The sequence below is a fragment of the Canis lupus genome, chromosome 37 (assembly GCF_048164855.1).
Source record: "Canis lupus baileyi chromosome 37, mCanLup2.hap1, whole genome shotgun sequence".
Classification (NCBI taxonomy): domain Eukaryota; kingdom Metazoa; phylum Chordata; class Mammalia; order Carnivora; family Canidae; genus Canis; species Canis lupus.
In genome coordinates, this window is record NC_132874.1 from 2,742,230 (window position 1) to 2,770,052 (window position 27,823).

Consider the following 27,823-nt stretch of genomic DNA (forward strand, 5'->3'; position numbering starts at 1 on the left):
AATCTGAAGTTCCTGTGGTCCGTTGTGTGTCCTCCTCATTGCTTATATCCATCTGCCTCCTGCTTGGACACAAAAGTCTGGTTTCATTCTGTTCCTCTCACTTTGAGTTTCTCACTTTGTAGTACTTTTCAGTTAGGGATGTACATACCATCATTCATCAGACATAACCACCAAATTAAACTTCCTAAAAGTATATACCTGATCATGCCGCACACTTGCTTAAAACATTTTAATAATTCCCAGTCATTTTTCTTTTTTTTCTTTTTTTCCACTAGATGATTTTTTTTAAAGACTGTATTTATTTATTCATGAGAGACACACACAGAGAGAGAGAGAGAGAGAGAGGCAGAGACACAGGCAGAGGGAGAAGGAGGCTCCATGCAGGGAGCCTGATGACTTGATCCTGGTATTCCGGGATCACGCCCTGCTGAAGGCAGATGCTCAACCACTGAGCCACCCAGGTGTCCCTCACTAGATGATTTTTAACTACAGAGTGGATCTGGGTTACAAACACAAAAAAAGCCCAGCATGGACTCTTTTTTTAAGTCTCTGTATTTTTCCTTGTAGAATTCATACAAATTTTGCATTGACCAAAACTATTTAAGACACATAAACACATGTTTCTCAAAGTATTACATAAAATCTGCCTTTCAGAAAAATATTTTGTGCTTTTCCTGTGGTCTCAGCACACTCCCCATGCATTCCTATTTCTGTGTCCACATAGATTTTTGTGTTGAGGAAGTACAAAAACCACGAGGTAAAATTCATGCTCTTGAATATTACATAAAAGGCCTTTGTGACCTGGTCTTGTTGACTTCTCCCACAGATTTCCCACTATTCCCTGACTTGGAGTGACCTGGGTGCTTTGGGTTTTTCTAAAATCAAAATGGGCTTTTTTTTCTTTTTCTGATTACAAAACAAATAAATGCCCTTTGTATAGAACTTTAAACAATATAGGAAAAACCTAAGTAAGAAAGTCAGGCTTATCTCTGTCCACAGAACTAATTATCTTAGATATTAGACTGTAACTCTCTCGCTTTCTCTCAATATATATGTGTGTGTGGGGATCCCTGGGTGGCGCAGCGGTTTGGCGCCTGCCTTTGGCCCAGGGCGTGATCCTGGAGACCTGGGATCGAATCCCACATCGGGCTCCCGGTGCATGGAGCCTGCTTCTCCCTCTGCCTGTGTCTCTGCCTCTCTCTCTCTCTCTCTCTGTGACTATCATAAATAAATAAAAATTTAAAAAATATATATGTGTGTGTACATGTATGCATAAACATACATTCCTGTACCTGTGTATGTACATGCACACATCAACAAATATATATACATGTGTATTTATGCATATATACATGCATAATTCTATAGGCATGGGCTATAAATGCTGATTTTTTTTTTTGTAGTCACCTTTTTGTGGAGTTTTATAGTTTTTTTGTTTTTTTACCAACACATTAGTTACCCAAACCAGATAACTAAAGTTAACAGCCAGGTCTGACTCATAGAATCTCATACAAAGATACTTAGATATTGGGTTTTTTATGTGTAAATATTTAGATAAACATGGACTCCCTTGGGACACTTGGGTGGCTCAGTGGTTGAGCGTCTTGCCTTTGGTTCAGGGCATGATCCAGGAATCCCAGGATTGAGTCCCATATCGGGTTCTCTGCATGGAGCCTGCTTCTCCTCCCTCTGTCTAGGTCTCTACCTCTCTCTCTCTCTCTCTCTGCGTCTCTCATGAATAAACAAATAAAAATCTTTAAAAGAAAAGAAAATGGACTCCCTTCCTATGTACTCTGCATCTGATTTACTCACTTAAATTATATGACATTATACAAAAGCATCCAAATCCAATGGTTTAGGTGCAACTGATTCTTTTAAACTGTTGCTCACTTTTTTTTTTTTTTAAAGATTTTATTTACTTATTCATGAGAGACACACAGAGAGAGGCCGATATACAGGCAGAGGGAGAGGCAGAATCCCTGCAGGGAGCCCAATGTGGGACTCAATCCCATTACCCAAGGATCACGCCCTGACCTGAAGGCAGATGCTCAACAATTGAGCCACCCAGGCACCCCACTTCTTTTATATATAAAGGTGTATTGCAATCTGTTCAGTTGGTCTCCCACTGATGGGCTTTCAAGCTCTTTCCAGGTCGCCCTTCCAGTTATCCTTTTTGAATTGGATTTTCACTGAATACATCTATTAATTCTGAGAGGATTAATACTGTTATATTAAGTGCTCCCACCCAGCAATATAATACATAGTTCCATTTAGCCAGATCTTGCTTTATGTGCTTTAGTAAAGTTTTATTGCTTTCTTTTCCTTGAGTCACACTTTTCTTATTTGAATGATGTTCTTGTTCCAAAAACTCCTGCAATTTTTGTTGCTAGAGAACGTTAAAAACTCCTTTCTATTTCCATTCCTAGTTAGTTATTTCTAGTACTGGGAAAAGCAAATGATTAAAAAAAAATCTTTCCTATGTTTGCAGTCAGTTCTCCAAATCACTGTCATGCCTTTGCACTTTAATCTCTGGTCCTGTTGAACAATTGCAATTCCCCACACTGAACCTCTGGGCCTTTGCTCTTTCCGGGAGGTCCTTCCCCTACATCACTGACTCACCCACATCACCTGTGGAGACTAATCACAGCCGTGTCTCCTCTTGGAAGCCTTCCCCTGACACCCCTGTGTGGTTGGCAGGGTCCTCAGCTGCTTTCTCCCAGTATCTCTGTTCCTGTGTGTCTTGTTTGTTTTCTTCACTTTTCATCCCAATTGTCTGTCTATGTATAGTCTCACTCAGTGGACTACAACCTCTGTGGAGTCACAGGTCAGATCTTAAATAAATCAGTGTTATCACATCTGGAACAGTAAATTCTCAAAAAAGAGTGTGGAATTAATCTGCTCTGATTGGAAACAGCTGTTAATGCCAGGCCAGAGAGAGCTAACTTTCTAAGGACATCTGATCTTTTCTGCTACATTACACTTGATATTTATAAGTAATTTACAGATACTTGTTCTTTCTATACAGAGCTCCCAGAGGGAATTGATTTAACAATACTTTGTTATGTGAAAATCATGAAGAGGGTGAAGGGCTTGGAGCAGCTACAGAAATCTTGATTCTTGATGGGGAGCATGATTCAAGAATTCATCCTCTCAGTAAATTAATGTTTAATGAATACATACTATAAGCCAAATGCTGTGCCAGGAGCTGTGAATATAGCGGCTTTCGAAACACACAGGATCCCTCCAAAGAGCTTGCAAAACTCAACTACACAATTACACTATTTAAACAAAATATGCAACTTGAAGAATACAGTTTGAATCTTACTTGTGGCATTGGACACTGTGGACTATTTCTCTTTAGCACATTTACCCCTATTTGGGGGATCCGCTCTTTTCTACTTTTTCTTCCAGAACTACTGCCAAGTCATGTTGTGCCTTCGAGCAAATGAGAAAATCTCACATCTTCTTCTTCACTAGGCAAAAAAAAAAAAAAAAAAAAGTCATCCGTCTTCTTTTTAACTATTTTCATTAAACATCAAGTACTTGATGTATTTATAATAAGTCAATAACCAAAATTTTCATTAAAGGAAGGAAGGAACTATCCTTTCAGTTCTCCCTGCTATTCCTCCTTGCCCTAAAAGTGGACTGAATAATTCCACTCAAAGATTTCCACGTCCTAGTCCCTGGAGCCTGTCAATATGTCAGTTTGTGTGGCAAAGGGCATATTACACGTGTGATTAAGTTAGGGATTTTGAGATGGGAAGACTCTCCTGGATATTCCAAGTGAGTCCAATATAATTACAAGGGTCCTTATAAAGAGAGAGGCAGTAGGGTCAGAGTTAGGTTTTTTTTTTAATAATAAATTTATTTTTTATTGGTGTTCAATTTACCAACATACAGAATAACACCCAGTGCTCATCCCGTCAAGTGCCCCCCTCAGTGCCCGTCACCCATTCACCCCCACCCCCCGCCCTCCTCCCCTTCCACCACCCCTAGTTCGTTTCCCAGAGTTAGGAGTCTTCCATGTTCTGTCTCCCTTTCTGATATTTCCCACTTATTTTTTCTCCTTTCCCCTTTATTCCCTTTCACTATTATTTATATTCCCCAAATTAGTGAGACCTCACCTCAAAAGAAAGAATCAGAAACAGTCCTCTCTCCCACAGAGGTACAAAATTTGGATTACAATTCAATGTCAGAAAGCCAATTCAGAAGCATTATTATAAAGCTACTGGTGGCTCTAGAAAAAAACATAAAGGACTCAAGATACTTCATGACTGCAGAATTTAGATCTAATCAGGCAGAAATTAAAAATCAATTGAATGAGATTCAATCCAAACTAGAGGTCCTAACGACAAGGGTTAACGAGGTGGAAGAACGAGTGAGTGACATAGAAGACAAGTTGATGGCAAAGAGGAAAACTGAGGAAAAAAGAGACAAACAAAAGATCATGAGGATAGATCAAGGGAAATAAGTGACAGCCTGAGGAAGAAAAATCTATGTTTAATTGGGGTTCCGAGGGCGCCAAAAGGGACAGAGGTCCAGAATATGTATTTGAACAAATCATAGCTGAAAACTTTCCTAATCTGGGAAGGGAAACAGGCATTCAGATCCAGGAAATAGAGAGATCCCCCCTAAAATCAATAAAAACCATTCAACACCTCGACACTTAATAGTGAAGCTTGCAAATTCCAAATATAAAGAGAAGATCCTTAAAGCAGCAAGAGACAAGAAATCCCTGACTTTTGTGGGAAGAAGTATTAGGCTAACAGCAGAGCTCTCCACAGAGACCTGGCAGGCCAGAAAGGGCTGGCAGGATATATTCAGGGTCCTAAATGAGAAGAACATGCAACCAAGAATTCAGAATAGAAGGAGAGATAAAGAGCTTCCAAGACAGGCAGGAACTGAAAGAATATGTGACCTCCAAACCAGCTCCGCAAGAAATTTTAAGGGGGACTCTTAAAATTCCCCTTTAAGAAGTCCAATGGAACAGAGTTAGGTTTAAAGAGGTTTTGAAGATATAGGAAGGGGCCAAGGAAAGCTAGTGGTGACCTCTAGAGGCTGGAACAGGTAAGGAAATGGATTATCCCATAAAGCCTCCAATGAGTGTGGTGGTTCTGCAGGCCTCTTGATTTTTGGCCCAGTGAAACTCATTTTGGACTTTTGACCTCTAGAACTGTGAGGATAAATATGTGTTGTTTTAAGTCACTAACTTTGTGTTAATTTATTACAGCAACAACAGGAAGCTAATACAAAGAAACAAAGTAGCTAAACTAAGGTGCTGGCCCCAGTAGACTATTCCAAGAAGTATGGTGGGACCCATTCCACAGGGACAACTCAACTAAGGCAGTTCATTTTATAAGAGTCAAGTTGGAAATATCCAGTAACAACCAAGGACCACAAAATAAAATTCATAAATAAGATGCAATCCAAGAATCAAGAGTCAAGCAGAGATTGGAGCACTTAAGGCTCGGATAAAAAACAGGAAGGAAGACTGCAGGGTGTTGGTTTGTAGCCCTCTTGGGAGCATCCTGAGTATTATCTGAAACTGGCCCCTGTACTCAGAGGACAAGGAAAGACTGAACACAGAAGCAGGCCACTCCAAGTCAGCCGGTGGCAGTTTTAATATTAGCAAAGGGAAAGATGCTTATCATAGGAGGCAGCAAAATGAATGGATTTCTGCACCCATCTTCCAATTCTTAGAAGTTTATGAAGAGGCCCTAACTGGGCTCAGTCGTGTATCCTATAGGTAGGCTCAACACCACATCACCATCTCAAGGCTACGTCCTTACAGCTTCTGGCAGTGGAAAAGGCAAATGGGACCCACATTCCCAGGAGATGCTGAGGAGCCTCTGAGTGCCCAGGCCTAGCTCATGGGTCACATGTCTTTGATGATGTTCCCCAACACAGGGTAGCATCATCATGAGAAGATAGCAGTTTAGCCAAAGTTTATTAGAACATGGGCACTAAAAGCTTAAGGAAAGTCTAGACAACTTACCAGAACCTCTTAGTGGAAATGTCTCATTTATTGAAGACTGACTACCAGTGAGTTAGCATACCAGTTAGCATAAGTATTTAGCATAGCATAAGTATTTCATCCAATTTGCATAATAACACATGAATTGAGTGATATAACCCTTGCTTTACTAGTGAAATTCACAGGGGTTAAGTGACTTGTCCAAAGCCACAGAAAATTCTAGAAAGGGGCGCCTAGATGGCTCAGTCAGTTAAGCATCTGCTTTTGGCTCAGGTCAAGATCCCAGGGTCCCAGGATCAAGCTTGGCATCTGGTTCCCGGCTCAGCAGGGAATCTGCTTCTCTCTCTGACCCTCCTCCCTCTCATACTCTCTCTCTCTCTCTCAAATAAATAAATAACATCAAGAAAGAAAGAAAAAGAAAGAAAGAAAGAAAGAAAGAAAGAAAGAAAGAAAGAAAGAAAGAAAGAAAGAAAATATGAGGAAGTGAAGGTGGGGTTCACATCATCTCTCCAATCCCAAGAGCCTTGGTCTTTCATCCATACCATGCCACCTTCCTTTCAGGAAAAATGCTTGTTGACTTTTTTTGGTTGTATGCACAGTTCAAAGCAGAAAAACATGATGTCACCTTTTGAGATACTCGTATCAGTAAAAACTTGAAAATGAGGTTAAAAATTAATCAGCAGAGTCAAACCCGGGTGCTCTGCTCTGAGGATGCAGGGCTGGACCTGAGGCTGTCTGACTGCCACGTGGCTCATTATTTATCCTTGTGAAACTCTGGAATTATTGGAAAGGGAGGAAGGGACAGAAAATTCTTCAAGTAGCCTTATAGTCTAGGGCTTAAAATACTGGTTTAATGGTGAAGGTAAGTGCTTTTCTTCTTTTTGGGTTGGAGGATAATTACTAATCAATCAGAGATCCATTAAAGGGAAGGAACAGTCTGAGGGGGAGTCAGAAGAAAACCATTAACAGCAGTTTAAGGATTCCCACCTGGAAACGGTTTCTGGTTCCAAAATGAAGAGACTTTCTGAAACATGCAATCAATTCAATCGATACTCTAGAGAAAGGTTTGAGAGACCACCAGTGCCAATGGACACTGGGCAATGATGCCTTCTCTGAGGATTCTGTATTAACTGTGACACCTTGATGAGTTGGATGGGTTTCACTGTGGGATGAAATACTGGATCAGAACGAACAAGGTTTGGGGTTGGAGGCTGTGGCAAATGAGTCTTCTCAGATTTCTACGTATATTTGAAATTGTCTCTCAAGGAAAGGAGAATATGAAGTCATGATTAAGATTAAGGGCAAGAGGGGCACCTGGGTGGCTCCATGGTTGAGCATCTGCCTTCAGCTTAGAGCGTGATCCTGGGGTCCTAGGATAGAGTCCCACACCGGGCTCCCCGCAGGGAGCCTGTTCTCCCTCTGCCTATGTCACTGCCTCTCTCTCTGTGTCTCATGAATAAATAAATAAAATCTTAAAAAATATATTAAGGGCAAGAAAAACATGTATGCTTTTGTTGCTCACCCCGTTTGTTGCCCTCATTGGACAGCTCAGGAGAGGTACCCAGAGAGATTAGTATGATGGTGCTATGGTGGGAAGCCCTAGGTGAAAACGTTGTGAAGTTGCCTTCTCCCAACCTGCCAGAGAAGGTCCCTAGTCCAAAGCGCAGCTGGGCTCTTCTCCTGGAAGAGAAGCCTACGGTTGGAGGAAAGGCCCACAGGCACTCCTACAGATCTCCCGCTGAGCTGAGCTGTGAGTCCCGGGAGGCAGTGACCCAACTGCACTGATTTGAGCATTAGCCTGCTTTCTAGGATCACCCTCTATTGGTGCTTGATACACTTTTTCTTTTCTTTTTCTCATGATTAAATCCATTAGTGAATTGACAGCCTGACATAAATGACCTACTGGAATAACCAGTCTTATTTCAGCACTACTAATCTTTCAGAAAGGTAGACAGGTGATAAAAAGGGCCCTCAGTTTTACTAACATGGAAGACATTGCTTCTTCCTGAGTTCTCTGATGTTTGTAGCAAGATACATCCCTTCTTCCCCCATTTCCCAAGGTCTCATTCAGAGGAACCTTATTTTATTTTATTTTTTAAAAGATTTTATTTATTTATTCATGAGAGACACACACAGAGAGAGAGGCAGAGACACAGGCAGAGGGAGAAGAAGGCTCCATGCTGGGAGCCCGATGCGGGAGTCGATTCTGAGACTCTAGGATTATGCCCTGAGCCAAAGGTGACACTCAACTGTTGAGCCACCCAGGCATCCCAGAAGAACTCTCTTTTAAAAGGAAATGTTTGAAACCAATTGAACAATCAATCAAGAGCACGTCTACAGGAATGTATTTTATTTCTTGTAAATCTGTACTTACTAACCTGAGAGGGCCTTAGTGCCAATCTTGACTGTTGATTATTATTGCTATTGTTTGTATCAATAACATTTATGATGCATATTTTACATTTAGAAGGCATGCATCATACCTTTTTTTTTTTTCCACTCACAACAGTCCCATGAAATAATATCATCTCCATATGTGCTGCTTTTTTCTATTTCCTATTCAATTAAAGCTCGGGTAGCTGATGAAACCTGCCCTGGTTTACTCAGATTGTGAATGGCACAGAAAAGTTTGGTCCCTGGATGCCCTTTGAACTGGAGGTTCATACTCTTCAACCACATGTAACATTTACTCTGAGTAAACTGGGGGACTTGGCTAACAGAGATGATGCAAGATGGGCTGAGGATTAGGAGAAATCTAAGAGCAATAGAAAGACTACTATAACAAAGCAGTGAGTTCCAGATGGAGGCAAATAGGAAAAAAGCCCTATTCTTTTGCTTGTGTATAAGCCATATTGTCTACATTATTAAGTTTATATAAAATACAATTCTATACTGTATCATCAAATTATTTTTAAAAGAATTTTCATTGAATGTCTATTCAATTTTTCTATATTTACTTACAGCTTTGACACTGGGACTCACTAGTTTTTAGAAGTGTCACCCCTGAATGGGCAGGTCCTTAACAGTGTTTATGACTGGGCTCAGACTCAACCCACTGTCTCTGAGTGCTAGTCACAACAGGGCTCAGACCCCATCATTTCATATGCTTTTGTGATTATGTTAGCAAAATAGTTTCTATTACTACATCACTTAGAGACTCTAGTTTAGAGTGATTTGTGATATCTGCTCAATTTCTCTATTTGTCTAATGCAAAGGAAGTAGGAAATTAACAAGTGAAATCAGCAACTGAGGCAAAATTCAAAACAGTGTGTGAAATCATGAAAACTATGATAACGATGATGACAACAGGTGGAAGGGGAAGGACTAAGTGAGAGGTTTGTGATATAATTCCACTAAAAAAAAAGTAATAAAAAGTCATTTTTATTCTCTTAAAATTCAAAGCTCCACTTGAAAGTATTTTCATCATCAAATTTCGTTCTGGAATAAATGATTAAAACCATTTAAAGCCATATAAATCCCCCTGTAGAATACCTCAAAATGAAACTACCATATTGTGTTCTAAGCTGAGCTTAAAATATGAACATAAAGGGAAAGTAGTGTTCACAGATAGGATAAGCACCAGTCTGGGCTTTAGGAGACCGGGTGCTGGCTCTGTAAACTGTGTGACTTGGTGTCAACTCCTCAGATTTCTGCACAGCAGTTTTCTCGTCAGTAAGTTGAATGGTTGGGCCAGAGGATCTCTGAGCATCTTTCAGCTCTAGAGTTCAGATTGATTGGAGAAGTTGCTGGGAAAGCTGTAAGTAGAGTATGGATACTAGTAGCTGCATGTACAGATAAGAAGTTCCCTTCAGGTAAGTCTTGGGGAACTCACATTAAGGGAAATCAGATAGAAAATGGTCCAAACTCTGGGTAAACTAGGTGTCCATTCCATTTTGCTTCAGCTAGGATCTGAGTGAAAAGCACTGAATCAGGCTCCTGATATCGTCCAGAAGTTAGCAAGACTCGAAAGCCTTCCACAGCAGGACAAAAGTCAACATGTTTCCTGGTGCTGACCTTCTCTTGCTTAGCAGCTGGGCATTTATTTAGGTCCAGGTAAATAAAAAAAGAAAATTTCAAAACTTAGAGGGGGAAATCTTATTCTTAGAATTCTAGAGACATTTGGCAAGCAGAAAGAAGGTTATCCTGTCTTTGCTAATGAAGGCTAATTATCATTCTTTCAAATTAGCTTCCTCTGGGTATAAAATGAGTATCTATGATTTGTTTAAAAAAAAACAAATCACTAGGTGGATCTGAAAAATCATAAAGAATAATGTGACCACCAAGTTCTATAATGCAGAATTAGCCACTGCTGGCATTTGTATGAATCTGCTTCTTTTTCTGTGGATATGCAGGTATCAACACAAGCACAGCAACTGCTTTGTACACTAGAGTATCCACATGTTGGGGACATTATTTTAATAATGTCCATCATAAGGATCAATTAACATTGACTCACTAAAAACCTTTTTGTTAGGTTAATTTGTCTCCAGTATTAAGCTGTAATAACTAATACTGCAAAGAAACTTTGGATAAAACTCTTCATCTTATCATTCCTTATAAGCCTCTATTCTAAAGTCACAGAATATGAACATACCTAAGGGTGCAGATATTTCTCATTAAATTGATGTGCAGAAAGAATGCAGAGTTTTGGGTGATGAAATATAAGCATGATATATTACTTATAAAGTCATAGAAGCTTCAATTTAGGGATGGCTGCAAAACTAACAGTATTCTGAGAATAAGGATATCTCCTAAAAGAAGTAAGTATATGTATCTGCAAAGAGAGTTTGATCAGTGTACAGATATCAAATTAAACATGTCCACTTGGGGATCATGAATTCTCTTTTCCTGTCAAAATAACTAGATTTATTTGTAATTGTAGCAGAAAGCCCCACTCAATGTAATTTTATAGATGGTTTTCTTAGAATTCTAGATATGTTTGTGTGTCATGTTTTGGATTGTTGTTTTTCCCACAGATAAAAACCAGTTGTGGTAAAAGAGATTCAGGGCAGAGGGAAAGTCCACCACAGAGTGTGCCACCACTTCCCAAAGAAGCCAAATGGATGAGAAGTCTTCCACCAAGAAAGGTAAACTCTCCCCTCCCCTCTTGTTTGCAGACTACTTTAATGAAGAGTAGACACTTGCCTCCAAGGTTGTTCTTTTCCTTTCCCTTCTTGTTTGTTTGTTTGTTTAAGTCATGTCACCCATTATGAAAACTCAAAGTAAACTCAGTGTAACATTGGACCAACTCTTGATTTCGGCTCAAGTTAGGATCTCAGGGTCCTGGGATCAAGACCCACATCAGGCTCTGAGCTCAGTAGGAAGTCTACTTGAGGATTTTCTCTCTCCCTCTGCCCCTTACCCTGCTCTCTCTCTCCCAAATAAATAAATAAATTTAAAAAATATGTTGTTCTTGTAGCATATTGAATACTCATCCAGTGCCATATCACTTACAAACTCAGTAAAAATGGTTCTCCACATTAGTTTTTTAAAAGCTGAACACATGTGCAGGCAGAGTCTAGTGACACACAACAAAAATGTTTCTAAGTGAATATCACACTAAGGAGTCAGTGGAGGTGTTCAATTAGGCATACTCTCTCTCAGATTAGAGATTTGATTAGCTTCCTTCAAAAGCAGTTATCCAAATACAAACATCCAAGCTTTGCGGTGAATAGATATGTAAAACAGATAGGACCTCTGACTTGCAGCTGGGTGACTTGGGTTTTGTCACTGGCTTTGTCATGATCTCCCCCATTCATTTGATTTTGGGAAAACATGACTCTTAGATTTTCCTATAGTTACAGTCTGCTTCCCACACCTCCAGAAAAAGTCATATTTGCTTTACTTGACTGTAAGATCCCAGATTGCTTTTCTTACAGCCAACTAAAGAATATGACAAAGGAGCATTATAGTCATGGTTTTTTTGGTGAAAAAGGGCAGTAGAGCTAAGTGAGGTCTCTGATGTCTTTTTCAGGCTTAGCCATGGGAGAAGTGGAAAAAAGGTGGCCTCAGTCAGGATGCTCATTGTGTACTTTCATATCGTCCTCTAGGTCCAGAGTTCTGTTCATTACGCTATGGACTGGCTTTCATCATGCACTTCTCAAACTTCACCATGATTACCCAGCGTGTGAGTCTGAGCATTGCAATTATTGCCATGGTGAACAGCACTCAGCTGCATGGTCTGCCCAATGCCTCCACAGAAGGACCTCTTGCAGACACCGTCAACAACCCCAGCAGATCTATGAAGGAGTTTAATACAGAGGTAAGTAATTATCATGGAGAATGGTGCTCTTTGTTGAGAGGGAAAACCCAGTTTGAACGGAAGGATCTTGATTCTATGCGTTAGAGAAGCATGAGGTACCAATGACAAACTAAAATAAGACTGGAATTTTGTTTTTGACATATTGCTTACTTCTGTGATAAAAATAATTCTTCATTGAAATTGTTATGATTACAAGGTGGGGAGACTATAGAAAAAAATTGTGAAACCGTCTACAAAGGAACAGAATATTAGGTGTCTTCCATGAAAAACTTGGCACGGAGCGCGCCTTCTGCCAGATTCTATGTAGACTTCTGCACCTTTCATTGTCTTGGGGCTATTCTGCAACTCTCTAAGTTCTATATAACAAGTAGTAATGCAAGAGACTTTTGCTCATAGCTCTGCAAATGATTTTTGTCCTGTGGAAAATCAACTGATACACTCCTCACTTGCCCCTCAGTTGAGTAAGCCAATTTTGCCATATATTTAAAATCGAATTCAGCATTAATTCCTACTTCTCTGTCTTTGAATTCCCTTTGGACCAGTTGTAACATCTTACCAATTTCCTCATTGATTACTGAGATAAACAAAAATCTTTATCACAATATCATATGAGAATCATGATTATATCCTATTTTTAAATTTTTCCTTTAAACTATCATTTACTGTACATTCCTAATGTCACCCTTGTATTTCACGATTTTATTGCCTTGGACCCAGCTTATTTATAATGACCTCTCTCCCTCCAGTCTTTTCACCATCATTCATTCTATGCATTCAAATTCTCATGCTTAATGTTCCAGTATACCTTCGAGTTGCCAAACTTCTTTCTTGATGTGCTGTGTTCCTCCAGAATCTGGCCTCTCTTCTCAGCACACTCATATCTACTATCAGTGGCCCAAGGAAGGTCTTTGAGCAAATCAGAGCCCTGATTAGTTTCTCATCATTTGATATCATTTCAAAAGTGACAAGTTCAACTTTTGTTCCTCAATAAAAATAAATTTTCCTATTTCTTTTTGTACAAATCATAGTCATTCTTCAAAGGATGGTTCAAGTATTGCTTCCTTCCTGGGACCTTTGCAAATTGTTCCCCCCTCTTCTCAAACTTCCTGTTTTACTGATGTTTTATCCTCAAACTTGAATTCTGATGTGAAGCATATATCTTGCATTATTTATAGTTATTATAAGTAGATAAAAATAGTTCATTTTCATATATATATTTTTTGTTTCTTTGGTTCAATCTATAGCACGATGCCACATATCTACTTGGCTACCAAAAATTATTTATTGGCTTGCATCATGAGAAGAATGTGATTTTATCAATGTGCAGTATGTGTTAGGAAGTCATCTCTCCCAGGGCAGACCATAATTCCTAAACTTGATTTTAAGGCTGATTTTGATGAGAGTTTAGTAAAGTTGTCTTTTTCTAATTTTTGAAACAAGAGTTAACATGTTACTAACTTCTCCCAGAAGCAAATAGTTAAAAGAAACTCTCAGACAAAATATCTCCCAATGGCTTTTTATTATTTATGTCTTCCTATTATGTATTTATTTCTTAACTCTTTCCTTCTTCATTTCTTTTGTTTTTACTTTACTCTGAAAGAAGCAGAGTAGGGATATAATTGATTGTTTGGAAGAAGTGGGATATTTGTTAGGTAAAAAAAATACAACTGATGAACCACTAAATCACCTCTGAAACTAATAATACACTATTTGTTAATTAAATTGAATTTAAATTTTAAAAAATTTTTAAAGAAAATAAATAAAATCTTTAAAAACAAACAAACAAACAAACAAATACAGAAAGGTGGATTTCTATACTAGAATCCCACCAACCCCAACCAGCACTGGTTTTAAAGTAGATTTTCCTAACAGAACTTCTCAGCAAAGAATTTTCTTTTTTTCTCCCACCCAGGCCTCTGTCTATGAATGGAGCCCAGAGACTCAGGGTATCATCTTTAGCTCCATCAGCTATGGGATAATAGTGACTCTGATCCCAAGTGGATATTTAGCAGGGATATTTGGAGCAAAACAGATGCTTGGTGCTGGTTTGCTGATCTCCTCTCTTCTCACCCTCTTTACGCCATTGGCTGCCGACTTCGGAGTGATTTTGGTTATTGTGATTCGGACAATCCAGGGCATGGCCCAGGTATCCAGCAACTTTCTCATTCTGAGTGTGATACAGGTGCCTAAATTCTACTTGAGATCAAAGATCTTGATAATTTTCATTTTAGGGAATGGCATGGACGGGTCAGTTTACAATTTGGGCAAAGTGGGCTCCCCCACTTGAACGAAGCAAGCTCACCAGCATTGCGGGTTCAGGTAACGATGTGCATGTGAATTACAGCTTTGCAATCTGCTTAGCCCCAACACATCTTTCCTTCTCTGTGTGGAATGTTTTAGGGGTAGGGAGAAAGTGGTACCAAGAAATTTAACAATGTGAGAAAATTACATAACACCTGTGAGAGAAAGCCACTGAGGATCAGAAACAGGAGACCATTGTGAGCTAGGGTGGTCAGAAAACCATTGTCGGAAAACATTTAGACCTTGAATTGGCATAAATGCAAAAAGTTTCAATAAAATTAGGGGTGCCTGGGTGGCTTACTGGGTTAAGCGTCTGCCATCAGCTCAGGCCTTGATCTCAGGGTCCCAGGATAGAGCCTGTGTTGGGCTTCCTGATCCGCAGAGTCTTTCTCCAGAACTCTCCTCTGCTCCTCCCCCACCTTGTGCTTGCTGTCTCTTTTTAAAGATCAAGTAAACTTATATAATACTTACTTGATGGTGTATAAAAACACTATTTTAGCAAAGCTATACATGTGAGAATTAAGACTATCAGATTTCACAGTGTAAGGAGAGAAATCAGTCTGAAAAGTTGAGTTTAAAGAGCCCACCTGACCCTGAGTTCTTTGCTATTCCAAGCTAATCTTCACAGCAACTGTCTGATAATTAGTTATTTTTTAAACTCTCATTTTACAAAAGAGGGAATTAACATAATGCAGGGATTAAATAGATTGCCCAAATATGAATAGCAGTAGGTGGTAGAGCTGAGATCTCAGCCCAGACAGCTTGGCCCCAGAGTGCACACCCTCTGTTGTCCTGCCTTCTGCCTCTCCACTGCATGTGATCAGATCACACCAAGGACTCAGTGACTTTATCACTGCCATTTGCCCCAACTGGTAGCACTGAAAGTGTAGACTTGCAGAACAAAAGTCAGGTTTCTTTAAGGCTTTCACTCCGAGCTCCAATGCACGGCTGCATCCTAAGATTTTTACTCCAAAGCAGCCCTGCGTTCGGGCTCCTTCCATTGCAGTTGTGCTGTCTTCGTTGTTTATAAATGCTCTCAGCCAGTTTTTCCTCTCCTCCAGCTTTGTTCCCTGGTGACGTCTCTTCCCATCAAAGCTAAGTTATCTCCTTAAAGCACAGTTAAGGCATTTTTGCTCACTTGCTTGGACTCCCATGTATTCCTCCATGATTGCAGATAAAGACTGGTCTCCTTATTGTGTGGATACAAAGACGGACTGCCATCTGGTCCCAGCCTGCTTTTCCACTTAGCATACTGCTGTAAGCAAGGCTCATGTCACACCACCTACAATCTGCACTTCACTTCTCTCCAGCCCTACTTTATGGGCCCATTTTCCCGGAAGGTCCTCTACTTCCAGCTTCGTTTACCCCAAATACATTCATTTCACTGCTTAGCTCATTTGTAGCTCTGCTTACAATTTGTAAGTCTCATTGTCAGTTTTAACACTCTCCTCATGTATACATCCATAGCATACTATAATAAATCATTATAGCTGTATTCCATATCCTCCCCACCCCCAGCAGAGTGTAAATTGAGACCCATTCAGGGAGTCATGAAATCAATGTAATAGGTCAAAACCAGTATTTAAAAACAAAAGTGAATAGAATAGAGTAGAATAGAACATAATAGAATGGAAAATGTTGGAGTGCATTGCACATGGTGAGTCTAAGTACTAATTCATGACACTTTGTTTAAGGTTTATGTATGTGTATGTATTTGTATACATATGGTGTTGCTGTGTAAAATGCATTTCTTATTGTGGGTCTCTATAAAATATGTTCAAACTCCAAGGTCTATATTATATTTATAAAAGTGAATTTTGCTCATGCTTTTCTCTCCAACTGGACTAAAGGCTCCTTGAGGTCAGGGACTATGTCTTATTAATCTGTGTAATTTTCCTTCCCTGTCAACCTTGTATCGCACCCTGCCAGAATGCAACTCTAATTATAAAGAAATACTGGTGGCTATGATTGTAGAGAGTTTCTATGACAAAGTAAGGGATTTGTACTGGGCTCATTGGTGTTAAAGAGCCACTCAAGTGTCAGGAGGCATACTATTATTATTTATCAGTTCTAAGTACTTCACATGACATTATTGGGAGAGATCTGTGAGCAGGAAGAGAGACTCTCCTCACTTAGTAATTTGCCTCCTCTCTGTTGAGACAATGTCCAGGGAGGCCACTCAGTCTCAGCCCTTTCCTGTTTTCATAAGTGCTTTTTTGTCCCTCTTCTCTTCAGGGGCAGCATTTGGGTCCTTCATCATTCTCTGCGTGGGGGGACTAATCTCACAGGCCTTGGGCTGGCCTTTTATCTTCTACATCTTTGGTGAGTCACTTCCCTTATAATCCCAAACCCTCTGTTTGCCAGCCATTTGGTTGGATGCCCACATTACCTGTCACCCATTACCATATGAGAGAAAATGGCCATTACTGAACAGAAAGTGACAAAGAACGTTGAAGATTGGTAGCCCCCTGACTCCAGTCTAAGAGATGAGCTCTGTGTGGTGTTGACTTTTGAGGATTTGGGAGTGTAGTGTTCCCCTCCCACCCCAGGCATCTTCTGTAGAATCTACCACCTCTAAAATACTAGATCTAGTTGCTCTGTGGTTAAAATGTCAGTGTCACCAAAAGTTGGTGAAACACATGTTAAACATGTCTTCATATTTTATTGTAATTACTATTTCTGCCAAGATGCTCTTAATCTATTCTCTACTAGGTGAATCCTACAAAGCTTGATTTAAATATACCCTTCCTGAGATGCCTTGGTGGCTCAGACAATTAATTGTCTGATTTTTGTTCTTGGCTCAGGTCTTGATCTCATGGTCATGAGTTTGAGTCCTGCATTGGGCTCCACACTGGTGGTGGAGCCTACTTAAAAAAAATAAATGCATCTTTCCCTAGGGAAAATTCCAGGGCTTATCCCATCAAATTCAGTCTTTAACTTCTTCAAATGACAGATCTCAGCAATGAGATACATTTCTGTTCTGTTGTTTAACCAAATGATGTCATTCAATATGGTTCTTGTTTGTATGACTCTCTCATTAGTGATGTTAATCCCAGGTCATTTTGATCCATACATGTTAATTAGGTACTGTCAAGAAATATGTCTTCTGGAAATCCATAATGAATGTATTGTTTGAATACAAATAATACTGTCTTTTGCAAATGTGCTAGAAATTTTGCCTTGTCACATTGATTTTCTGGCAGGTTGTTTCATGTATGTATGACTACTATCTTCTTCAATCCTACTCAGATCTTCCAAAATAAGACAATAATGAATGTAATAAGAAACTGCTGCTAAAGTCACATAACATTATAACTGAGTCTTAAGAATAGTTAACCAGCTGTGCAATGGTATGTTCATGCTTATGTTCTCTCCAGAGGGCTCTGACATTGACAAGTGGCACTCTGTATCTGAGAGGTGGTATCTGGAGATTTTTAGTTAAACGGAGATTTGTAGCCTGGGTGGCTCAGTCAGTTAAGTGTCCAACTCCTGGTTTTGGCTTAGGTCATGATCTCAGGATCCTAGGATGGAGCACTGCATCAGGCTCTGTACTGAGTGCAGAGTTCGATTAAGATTCTCTCTCTCTCTCTCCTTCTGCCCCTCTGCTGTGCTATCTCTCTCTCAAATAAATAAATAAATCTTTTTTAAAAAAGGAGATTTGTAAAAGAATTGAAATAAAGAACTGGGAAAGTTTAGTTCCTTATGGTGGCATAACCATGAGTTGATATGTGTGTTTCGAAGGGAACAAACAGGTGCCACTTCGGAGGAAACTCCTTTCTCCCAGCACACAAATCTATTCAAAACTTAACTGGATCTCGGCTTCCCAGGTAGCATTGGCTGTGTCTGCTGTCTCCTGTGGTTCACGGTGATTTATGATGACCCCATGCATCACCCATGCATAAGTGTCCAGGAAAAGAAATACATTGTGGCCTCACTGGCTCAACAGGTACAGTGCATCCCTTCTACCTATGGACCATGCAGAGATCTCCAGGGTGGGGGTGGGGCTGAAGCACTCTCAGGCCTGTTCTAACCCCACATTGATTAGATATTTCCTTTCAGTCCAGTTCTCCCAGACGATCTGTCCCCATAAAGGCTATGGTCAGATGCCTACCACTTTGGGCCATTTTCACGGGTTTTTTCAGCCATTTCTGGTTATGCACCATTATTATAACATACCTACCAACGTACATCAGCTCTGTGCTCCATGTTAACATCAGAGATGTGAGTATACTTCTGGTACTTCTATGAAAACAATAATGGCAATAAGGAGAAATCGTTCCATGCTGCCTAGAGCATTCTGGCCTTGCACATAACCACTCATTTAACCTTCACAGTGACCTTGTGAGAGACATGGTAATGATTCCTATTGTCCAGACATGGACATGGGACATGTACAGGTAAGTAAATGTGCCTTGGATTACACAACCACTGAGTGGTAGAGTCCTGCAGGATCTATGTTCTGACAACACTGAGCAACATCACCACATCAACCAAATCCTTCAATGTCCCTTAGAGATTAATATTACTTTTCTATAGAGACCAGTGTAATACCATGGAACTGGCCCTCTTACCTGAGGCAGTGTTCTTCTCCTGTGGAAAAGGATGCTAATTTCCTAAAAACAACCTACCTGGGGTGCAGGGGGCATGGGGAGCATGGTTGCCTGTGGAACTGATAAACATTGGTGCTGTATGCTCATCTGCAGTCACTGTATGTGTTTCCTCCCTTCAGAGTGGGGTTCTGTCCTCCCTGCCTTTTATTGCTGCTTCAAGTTGTACGATTCTAGGAGGCCAGTTGGCAGATTTCCTTCTGTCCAGAAATCTTCTCAGATTAGTCACTGTACGAAAACTCTTTTCATCTCTAGGTAAGAATAGGTGCAGGTTCTTGGTTAACTAATCCATTTTTCCACATATGGTCTGAGAGGGGTCCTAATGGTGTGTTTCATTGTCTAGGCCTCCTCCTTCCATCGCTATGTGCCGTGGCCCTGCCCTTCGTGGCTTCCAGTTACGTGACAACCATTATTTTACTGATACTTATTCCTGGGACTAGCAACCTGTGTGATTCAGGGTTCATCATCAACACCTTAGATGTTGCCCCCAGGTAAGGCCTTTACCTGTTTGTTCCCCTCACCCAAACTCTTCCGAGGTGTTAGGCCTCATCCTTCTTCTTGCAACTCCTTCTTGTTATGACATGCACAAAATGATAGTACAATGATAACAAATAACTAGAAATATCAGTACATGCCATGACCTGTGCCATTTTTAGAACAACAGTTCCTAATCTTGCCCAGTGATCATTTAGATATAAAGTTTTCCAAGCTTCCCCCCAACCAGAGGTTGAACTGTGTGTTCTGGGAAATGGTCCACACATGTGTGTTTTGGAGAAGCTTCCAAAGTGTTGATAATATCAGCTACCACATATGTATGCACCTGCCATGAGCCAAGACTATTTGATAGACATATATCAACACGTCTAATCCTCACAACAGCATGAGGTAGGCCCCATTGTTATCCTCACTCTAAAGGGGAGAATACTGAGTCATGACAAAGTTAATGGACAGGCCTAAGGTCACACAAAGGCAGAGCCAGGCACTTTGGGTTCAAACCCAGGCACTTTGAATGCACTGCACAAATGGCTTACCTTGCTGAGCAGCCTCAGGATGGGGGTAGGGGGTGGATCCTGGGCTCCCCAGAGACTGAAGTGGCCCCTGGTTGTTGATTTGGCAGAGGTGATTTCAGGGTAGGCAAGCAAATATTACCCCAAATGTTTCTAGGTAAATGAAAAACTGCATTAGGCAAAATGCCTTTGCCTATGATCATTGAACTGCATTAAAGTTGAATTGCTGAAAACCCCCAGGCAGCTTTCTGTATAAAATCACGTGTAAAATCATTGGCCCACAGGTATGCAAGCTTCCTCATGGGAATCTCAAGGGGATTTGGGCTCATCGCAGGAATCATCTCTTCCACTGCCACCGGATTCCTTATCAGTCAGGTTGGCCAGTTTATTGAACGTCTGCAAGTGGCAGGTATTGTTTTAGGCACTGGGGACTCACAGCAGGGCCTCTGCTCTCCAAGACTGTGTGGTCAGACAGAGATGGCAAGCACAGATGTCAACATGATCATTCTATTCACAGGGGACTCGAAATGACACTCTGTTAGGTCAGATTTCCCAGGGAAAAAAAAAACATAAGCCAAACTTCTAAAAATGAATGGATGTTACATGGATGAAACTGAACAGTTTAGGTAGAGAGAACAGCACAGGTGAGCTCCTGGATGAACAAAAGCATGAAACAGTTGTGGGTTATGACCAGAGTGAGTGATACATGGCAAGGAATGGTAAGACATGAAGACAGAGGAACAGAAGGGAAAGATTATGAAGAGCCTGCTCAGATTAATGCTAATTAGAAACAATTACAAAATGGAAACACAAAGGGTCCCAAGGCCAGTTTAAATAAGGAGATGTGAGGTCATGATGCCAAGAGCATGGCTGTGAGCATGGGCCATGAGGCTCACTCAGTGTGAAGTGTGAGCTGGGAGGACAGACGATAAAGCAGAACCAGTCTGTGGTGGCAAGATGACAAGAGTCAACTTATTAGTTGACTCTTGTCAATAAAGACAATAAAAAAATTGCAATAAAAAATAAAATTGCAATAAAAAATTGTTGCAATAAAAAAAATTTTTATTTTTATTTTTTTTAAGAGAGAGAACAGGGAGGGAGGGCAAGGGAAGAGAGAGACAGAGATAACCTTAAACAGGCTCCACACTCAGCACTGAGCCTGACTCAGGGCTTGATTTCACAACCCTGAGATCACAACCTGAGCTGAAATCAAGACTTGGATGCTTAACCAACTGAGCCACCTAGGAACCCCAACTTACAAAAAAGTTTTATTTCATTTTTAATACATCTTTATGTGATCTAGTTTCCAGTTTCATTTTCAACCAAAGTGCTAGGAATCCACTGTGACTAAAATGCCAGAAATGAACTATGACTTACCAGGGCTGGGGAGGAAGAACATTCTGGCCAAATACAACTCACATTATATTGAGATGCCCATCCAAAGGGCATTGGTGCTGACGTCAACAGCCAAAAACAAAACTAAACAGAGAGAACACAAGGATGAGACTTTAAAAATGTCATTTTAGGCATAATTTTAAATGAGTAATGTGATATTTTTGTGAATGTTGGGATCCAAATTTCTAGAAAGCCATTAGCATAAGTTAATTCATTTTGGTTTAAAGAAAAATCTATCTCGACCTAGAGCCCAATGTTCATTTGAGTCGTTCTTTCTCCAATAATTTCACAAAATCTTCTTCAATAACTTAAGATGTTAAGTGGCTATTTCATATTGCCCCTGCTATGCTTAGACATCGATGTTGCAATGCACAAAATGGAGGATTTCTAGAGCTGGTGGGGAAGAAGCTGTGAAATTGATAATTCTGTGTTTTCTGTCTCCAGGATTCTGTGTCGGGATGGAGGAATGTCTTTTTCCTGTCTGCTGCTGTCAACATGTTTGGCATGTTTTTTTACATCACATTTGGACAAGCAGAAATCCAAGACTGGGCCAAAGAGAAGACCCTTACCCGCCTTTGAGGATACTGAATTGCAAACTTAAATGCAGTACTGACTGTTAACTTTTGCAACTTTTTTTACGTATCATCATTCTTCATATTCTTGGCCATAGGCTCGGCGGTTCTCAACTCTGGCTGTGTGCAGGATCTCCCTGAGGAGTCTCTGGAACACAGGGTTGATGGGGTCTGCTCACAGAGACTCTGAATGAACTGGTCTGTGGGAGAGCCCTGTTGCCACTAGTTGTTAGACACTCTGCCGGGTCTCTAACACACAGCCACGGTCGACAACTTCCGCACACAGTTGAAGCGTCAATTCCTGTTGCCTTTGAAGTTTCCTCTTTGGAAAGTACTAGATGAATAAAAATCTATGTGAAAATAATCACTGATAAATACCTTCATGGGGGTGATTATGGACACAGAGAAGATCTGCTAGGAGCTATAGTCATATGTTATAGAGCCCAGCATGGAACAGAAATTTGAGGCTGTAATCCACAGAATTCACTTTTTTATTATTTGTATACATTGTGTGAAATATGGATGTTTATTTATGTGGTTAAACCTTATTAAAATTCACATGCTAAAATTAAATATATAATTTTCAAATTATTTAGATTAGGATTATTTCCATCAGGTGAAACAGATATCTACTTATCCTTAGTTTCCATGGGATTAAAGACTGGGAAATGACCAGACAGAGATTAAATGAATGAGGTTAACTAGAAATCAAAGGCTAGAAAAGGCAGAATTGAAAAGCTCAAGGAGGTTGGGGGGCAGGATGGGGACTTCCAGAAGATACAAGGAGATAGTTTGGACCATATAATAAAAACTGAAGGGAGACAACAGAGGTGCTTTCAAATGAAATGATGATTTATAAGGAGAATACTGAAAGTATAACAAGATGGATGAAAGCATAGACTGATCTCCCATACCAGAGAAGTTACTTTTTTGGGATTGAGAAAAATCATTTGACCTCCTTCCTCTTTTCCCAGGACTCAAATAGTCATCATTGTCTCCAACAGGAATTAATTGTGGTTCCTACCTCTCAAAACACATCCTCTAGGCTGTGAGAGCTGACTCATACACAGATCTGATGCCAATTTTGCTGCAACTGTTCTAGAAGAGAAATTCCCACCATCTTTAAAAGCCCCACAGAACCACAGGGACCTAACCTTGGGATAACCTAGTGGATGAAGACAATCTCCTAATGCAAATCAACAGGTATTTTTGAGCAGGTGTTTCAGAGAAAACAGCTGGCCAGGCTCTAAGGATGATGCTAAGATGAGAACACTCTGGCTCTGTTCCCTGGTATTTAAAATATAAAGAGGAAGGGACTTTGCAGAGAACAAAAAGAAGAGGAAAAGAGAAGAGTCATATAATGGATGGATAAATCAAATACAGGAAAAAATAATTTAAAAAATGGAAGACAACCCAACAGAAACATGGCCCAATGTCTCCAGCAGAGACTTCATGGGAGAGAAATTCTAAGTGGCCTAAAGATATAAAAGGTGGTCAACTTCACTAGGCAATAGAGAAATGAAAATCAAAACCACAGCAAGATAGCACCACACACTTCAACAGGATGGACAGAGAAAGTGAGAGAAGAGGGAAACAAAGATTGGCAAGGGTGCAGAGCCACAGAAACTCTTGCCCCTTGTGTGTGAATGCAAATTAGAACCTCTGGAAGCTGTTTGGCAACCTCCCCTAAAGCCAGACATAGACATTTCAGTGGCAGACACTTAGAAATGTCCCTACACATTCAGAACAAGAAGTGCAACAATGTTGGGAGTAGCCCAACAGTAAACAACTCAATTGTCTACCTAGAGAAGAACAAGAAAATACATAATGGCCTATTCCCACAGCAAGGAGAGTAAGGACCTCAGTATACAACACCATGGATGGATCACATGGATTCAGTATTAAGTGAAAGAAGTTGAAAAATACCTTCTTTCAAGTGCTTGCATCAAGGTTTTAAAAACAGACAAAACTAGTTTATCCTCTTAAAAATCAAGTTAGGAGGGGCAGCCCTGGTGGCTCAGCAGTTTAGCGCTGCCTTTAGTCCAGGGCCTGATCCTGGAGTCCCAGGATCGAGTCCCACGTCAGGCTCCCTGCATGGAGCCTGCTTCTCCCTCTGCCTGTGTCTCTGCCTCTCTGTCTGTATTTCTCATGAATAAATAAATAAAATCTTTTTAAAAAATCAAGTTAAGGCTTCCCCTCGGGTAGGGTGGACATAAAGGAGGCTCCTGGGTGCTGGTATCTCCTATTACTTGGGTGCTAATCACATGGTGTTTTTCCTTTTGGAAAGTGTACATGTATGTAGATAAAAAGTAAAACATTTACTTAAAACAACTTCAATGTTTCCTTCATCTCAAAGCCTCTCTTCTCTCTTCTCCTTAGGTTTGATAAATGGAGTGGGCAGGAAGGAACCACTTTCATGTTCTTCCTGGCCTTCCTCCTCATTCTTCTCCATGGGACCCTCCAGCGTCAGAGCAGAAGGGAAGGCAACCAGATGATCAGTGCTGTCAGCTTTTGGATCAAAGTGTAAGTTTGCAAACAGCAACATAAATGAGATCAGACTTTTTCCTGGAAGCGTCCAGTGCCTCGGAGGTAAGAACAACGGCTGTACATGCCCAGGACTTTTGGAGCAGTTGCTGTGATTGATTCCTGGCAGACAATATCTCTGTGTCGGGGACTTTGTACTGTTCCCCATTTCGTGGTTTGAAGAAGGGTTACCATTTATGTTTCCCAGGGGCATCAGAATAGGCACAATTGTGAGCTGATCGGAAGCATCTCTAGTCATCCCCTCTTCTCTAAAGAGCTTTTTCTAACATTAAGTCATGTGAATTAATTCACTTTTCTCAAATTGTTTATTGATATCTAACAATTATATAATCTGCTTTTTCTCTTTTGACTTAAATATTATGAAGTATATGAATACATTTCTTAATGCTGAGAAAACTGTACCTTGGGTATTCTTATGATATACCATCAGATTTCATCCACTAATAGTTTATTTAGGCCTTTGACTGCCCTATTGATATATGACATTGGTTCTGAATGCACATATTTTTTTTTTCAGTTTTAAAATGTTTTATTTCACAGGTTGTAAAAAATGTTTATATGTACAAGACTCAAAGTAAATAGAAAGGCAGCTCTCAATCACAAATGGATGAGACAGGAGTCATTCAAACTCTACTGTGGAAGCCTACTTAAGGCACACACCTCATAAATAATTTTAACTATGCCAGGTTCTGGTTTTTATATCAGATCTGCAAAATAGGACACTGTGGTCAAATTTTAAGATTGGTAAAGTCAATTTGAAGCTGCTCATATACAGTGTACAGGTTTCACTACTACAAAGAGAAGATGTTAACAAACAAAATAATAGTCCTCAAAGATCTCTTTGTCCCCATGCTCATACATTTGTAATCTAATTTTCCTTCTTGTAGTTACTCCTCAAATTATAATCATTATGCATTGAGTTCCCTATGCATCTCACCCATCTCCTTTTATCTCAGCCTTCTCATACTTTGCCATTCTGTTCTTTCTGGAAATAACCAGCACAACGATTCCAGCAATAACTGCTAGTGTCACAACCACAATCTGGATATGAAGCTTACTCAGAGTTCAAGAAAAGAATGAGAAAAATTAGAATGGAAATTGTATTATTGATTTTATTATCTGAGGGCTTAAAAGCATTGCTTATAAAACTATGTAGGTTAAAAATCATTGTGAGGAGACTCTGAATAACTCCCTCTATTACCTTCATGGTTATGAGCCAGTGAAAGGGTTTTCTATATTTTCTTCCATAAATTTTAACAATTTATTTTATCTTGGAGAATCATTCATTTTATTCCTAATTTAAAACATTTTGCAAGATATTGAAATATTTTATCACCTTATCTTTTTAATAATATTTTCATTTTTTTCCTATATCTGAGCTATGAGCATCTTTGGGACTTGGACATGAGGGATGTGGGCTTTCTTTCTGCTTCTTCATCAGACCATTTAGTGATTTATTTATTTTAAAGATAGTTGTCTTTATTAAAAAACATTTATCTATTTATTATTTAGTGAGGGAAGGACAGAGGGAGAGAAAGAGAGAGAGAATCTCAAGCAAGCCCCCCTGGCGAGTGCAGAGACTGACATAGGGCTCAATCTCATGACCCTGAGATCATGACCTGAACCAAAAACCAGAATGCTTAACTGACTGAGCCACTCAGGTGCCCCCAAGATAGTTGTCTTTTTATTTTAGAATCTATTAGCTTATCTTTCATCAGTCTTACCTCCCAATTCCTTTAGTTTTACTTCTTATAAATTTTGTTTTATATAGTTAGTTCATTTATTTTCACTTTTATTTAATTATGGAGAGAATTTGAGACTCTGAAGACTTCTGCCCTAAGTCCTAATCTTCTGTAGGAAGATTACATTTTGCTGTGTTGAGCCCCCAGATTCATTATTTTCTTACTGCTTTATTTAAGTCAATAACTCATGGAGTAAAATAAGCATCTGTTGAGTTCTACCTGAGACATCTGGGCATCTCACTCATGTACAATCCCCCTGATTTCATTATGTTCTCTGAAATTGTGCTCTGACTTGTTGCAATTATTAATGTATAATTAATGTATACTGTTTCATTAATTCCTTTCCATACCAGAATTACATTCTGTTAAGAATCATTTACTTGTTACTATGATTTGGGTTTTGGGTTTTCTTTTTTTAAGATTTTATTTATTTATTCATGAGAAACACAGGGAGAAAGAGAGATAGGCAGAGACACAGGCAGAGGGAGAAGCAGGCTCCATGCAGGGAGCCTGACGTGGGACTTTATCCCAGGTCTCCAGGATCAAGCCCTGGGCTAAAGGTGGCGCTAAACCACTGAGCCACCTGGGCTGCCCATGGGGTTTTTTTTCCTTAAAGATTTTATTTATTTATTCATGAGAGACATAGAGAGAGAGGCAGAGACATAGGCAGAGGGAGAAGCAGGCTCCCTGTGGGAAGCCCAATGTGGAACTCAATCCCAGGACCCTGGGATCACGACCTGAGCCAAAGGCAGATACTCAACCCCTGAGCCACCCAGGCCTCCCTGTTACTGTGATTTGGATGTAATTCAAAGGCCCTAGGGTGAGACAGGCCAGGTGTCCAAGGAGCAACATTTAAGAAGACATTCTTTGTCAGGCTCATGTAAGCACAGAATTGGCACATGAGAGTGAGCACCTCTTCATTGTCACATCCTGGGCACCTCTCACTTACTTTAGTCTGGTTCTGGCCACTGACTTTTTAAAATTATAATTATTACCACCCTCCTTTCTCTTCTTCTCCTCAAAATATTTCAATGGAGATTATTTTGGGAAAGTACTTGGATAATCCTCTGAGTTCCAGGGACACCTGGGTGGTTTAGCAGTTGAGGGTCTGCCTTTGGCTCAGGATGTGATCCCAGGTCTGGGGATCAGGTCCTGCATCCGGCTCCTTGTGAGCAGCCTGCTTCTCCCTCTGTCTATGTCTATGTCTCTCATGAATAAATAAATCTTTTTTTTTTTTAAAAAAAAAAAAACCTCTGAGCTCCAGAATAGCAGATAACTCCTTTCTTAATATGCCATACTAACATTATGGAGCCTTAATACATTAAAATATTAAGTTAGCTGGGAAAAGTTTTGTTTCACAAAAATTTCCAAGTCCTATTGACTTCCTGTGAGTCTCTGGTGTCTAATGCAAGAAAGAAG

The 27,823-nt window shown here is 40.0% G+C and overlaps 1 protein-coding gene across 9 annotated transcripts in view; it reads left to right on the forward strand.

The window, feature by feature from the left end:
• Positions 1-22,698, forward strand: part of SLC17A2 (solute carrier family 17 member 2) — a 79,261-nt gene extending 56,563 nt beyond the window's left edge. For 3 of the 9 annotated variants that reach the window (XM_072814072.1, XM_072814074.1, XM_072814075.1), the window contains exons 5-16: positions 9,877-10,027; positions 10,951-11,061; positions 12,025-12,236; positions 14,149-14,382; positions 14,468-14,555; positions 16,773-16,859; positions 18,365-18,483; positions 18,597-18,758; positions 19,267-19,399; positions 19,488-19,635; positions 20,436-20,560; positions 21,991-22,698. In XM_072814072.1, the coding sequence (XP_072670173.1) occupies positions 11,034-11,061; positions 12,025-12,236; positions 14,149-14,382; positions 14,468-14,555; positions 16,773-16,859; positions 18,365-18,483; positions 18,597-18,758; positions 19,267-19,399; positions 19,488-19,635; positions 20,436-20,560; positions 21,991-22,166 (1,512 nt within the window). In that variant the 5' untranslated portion in view covers positions 9,877-10,027; positions 10,951-11,033 and the 3' untranslated portion in view covers positions 22,167-22,698. Of the gene's footprint in view, positions 1-6,464; positions 6,837-9,620; positions 9,787-9,876; positions 10,028-10,950; positions 11,062-12,024; positions 12,237-14,148; positions 14,383-14,467; positions 14,556-16,772; positions 16,860-18,364; positions 18,484-18,596; positions 18,759-19,266; positions 19,400-19,487; positions 19,636-20,435; positions 20,561-21,990 lie in introns of those variants that run through there. The other 6 variants (XM_072814078.1, XM_072814073.1, XM_072814077.1 and 3 more) reach the window with 6 other exon arrangements.
• Positions 22,699-27,823: the final 5,125 nt, after the last annotated feature.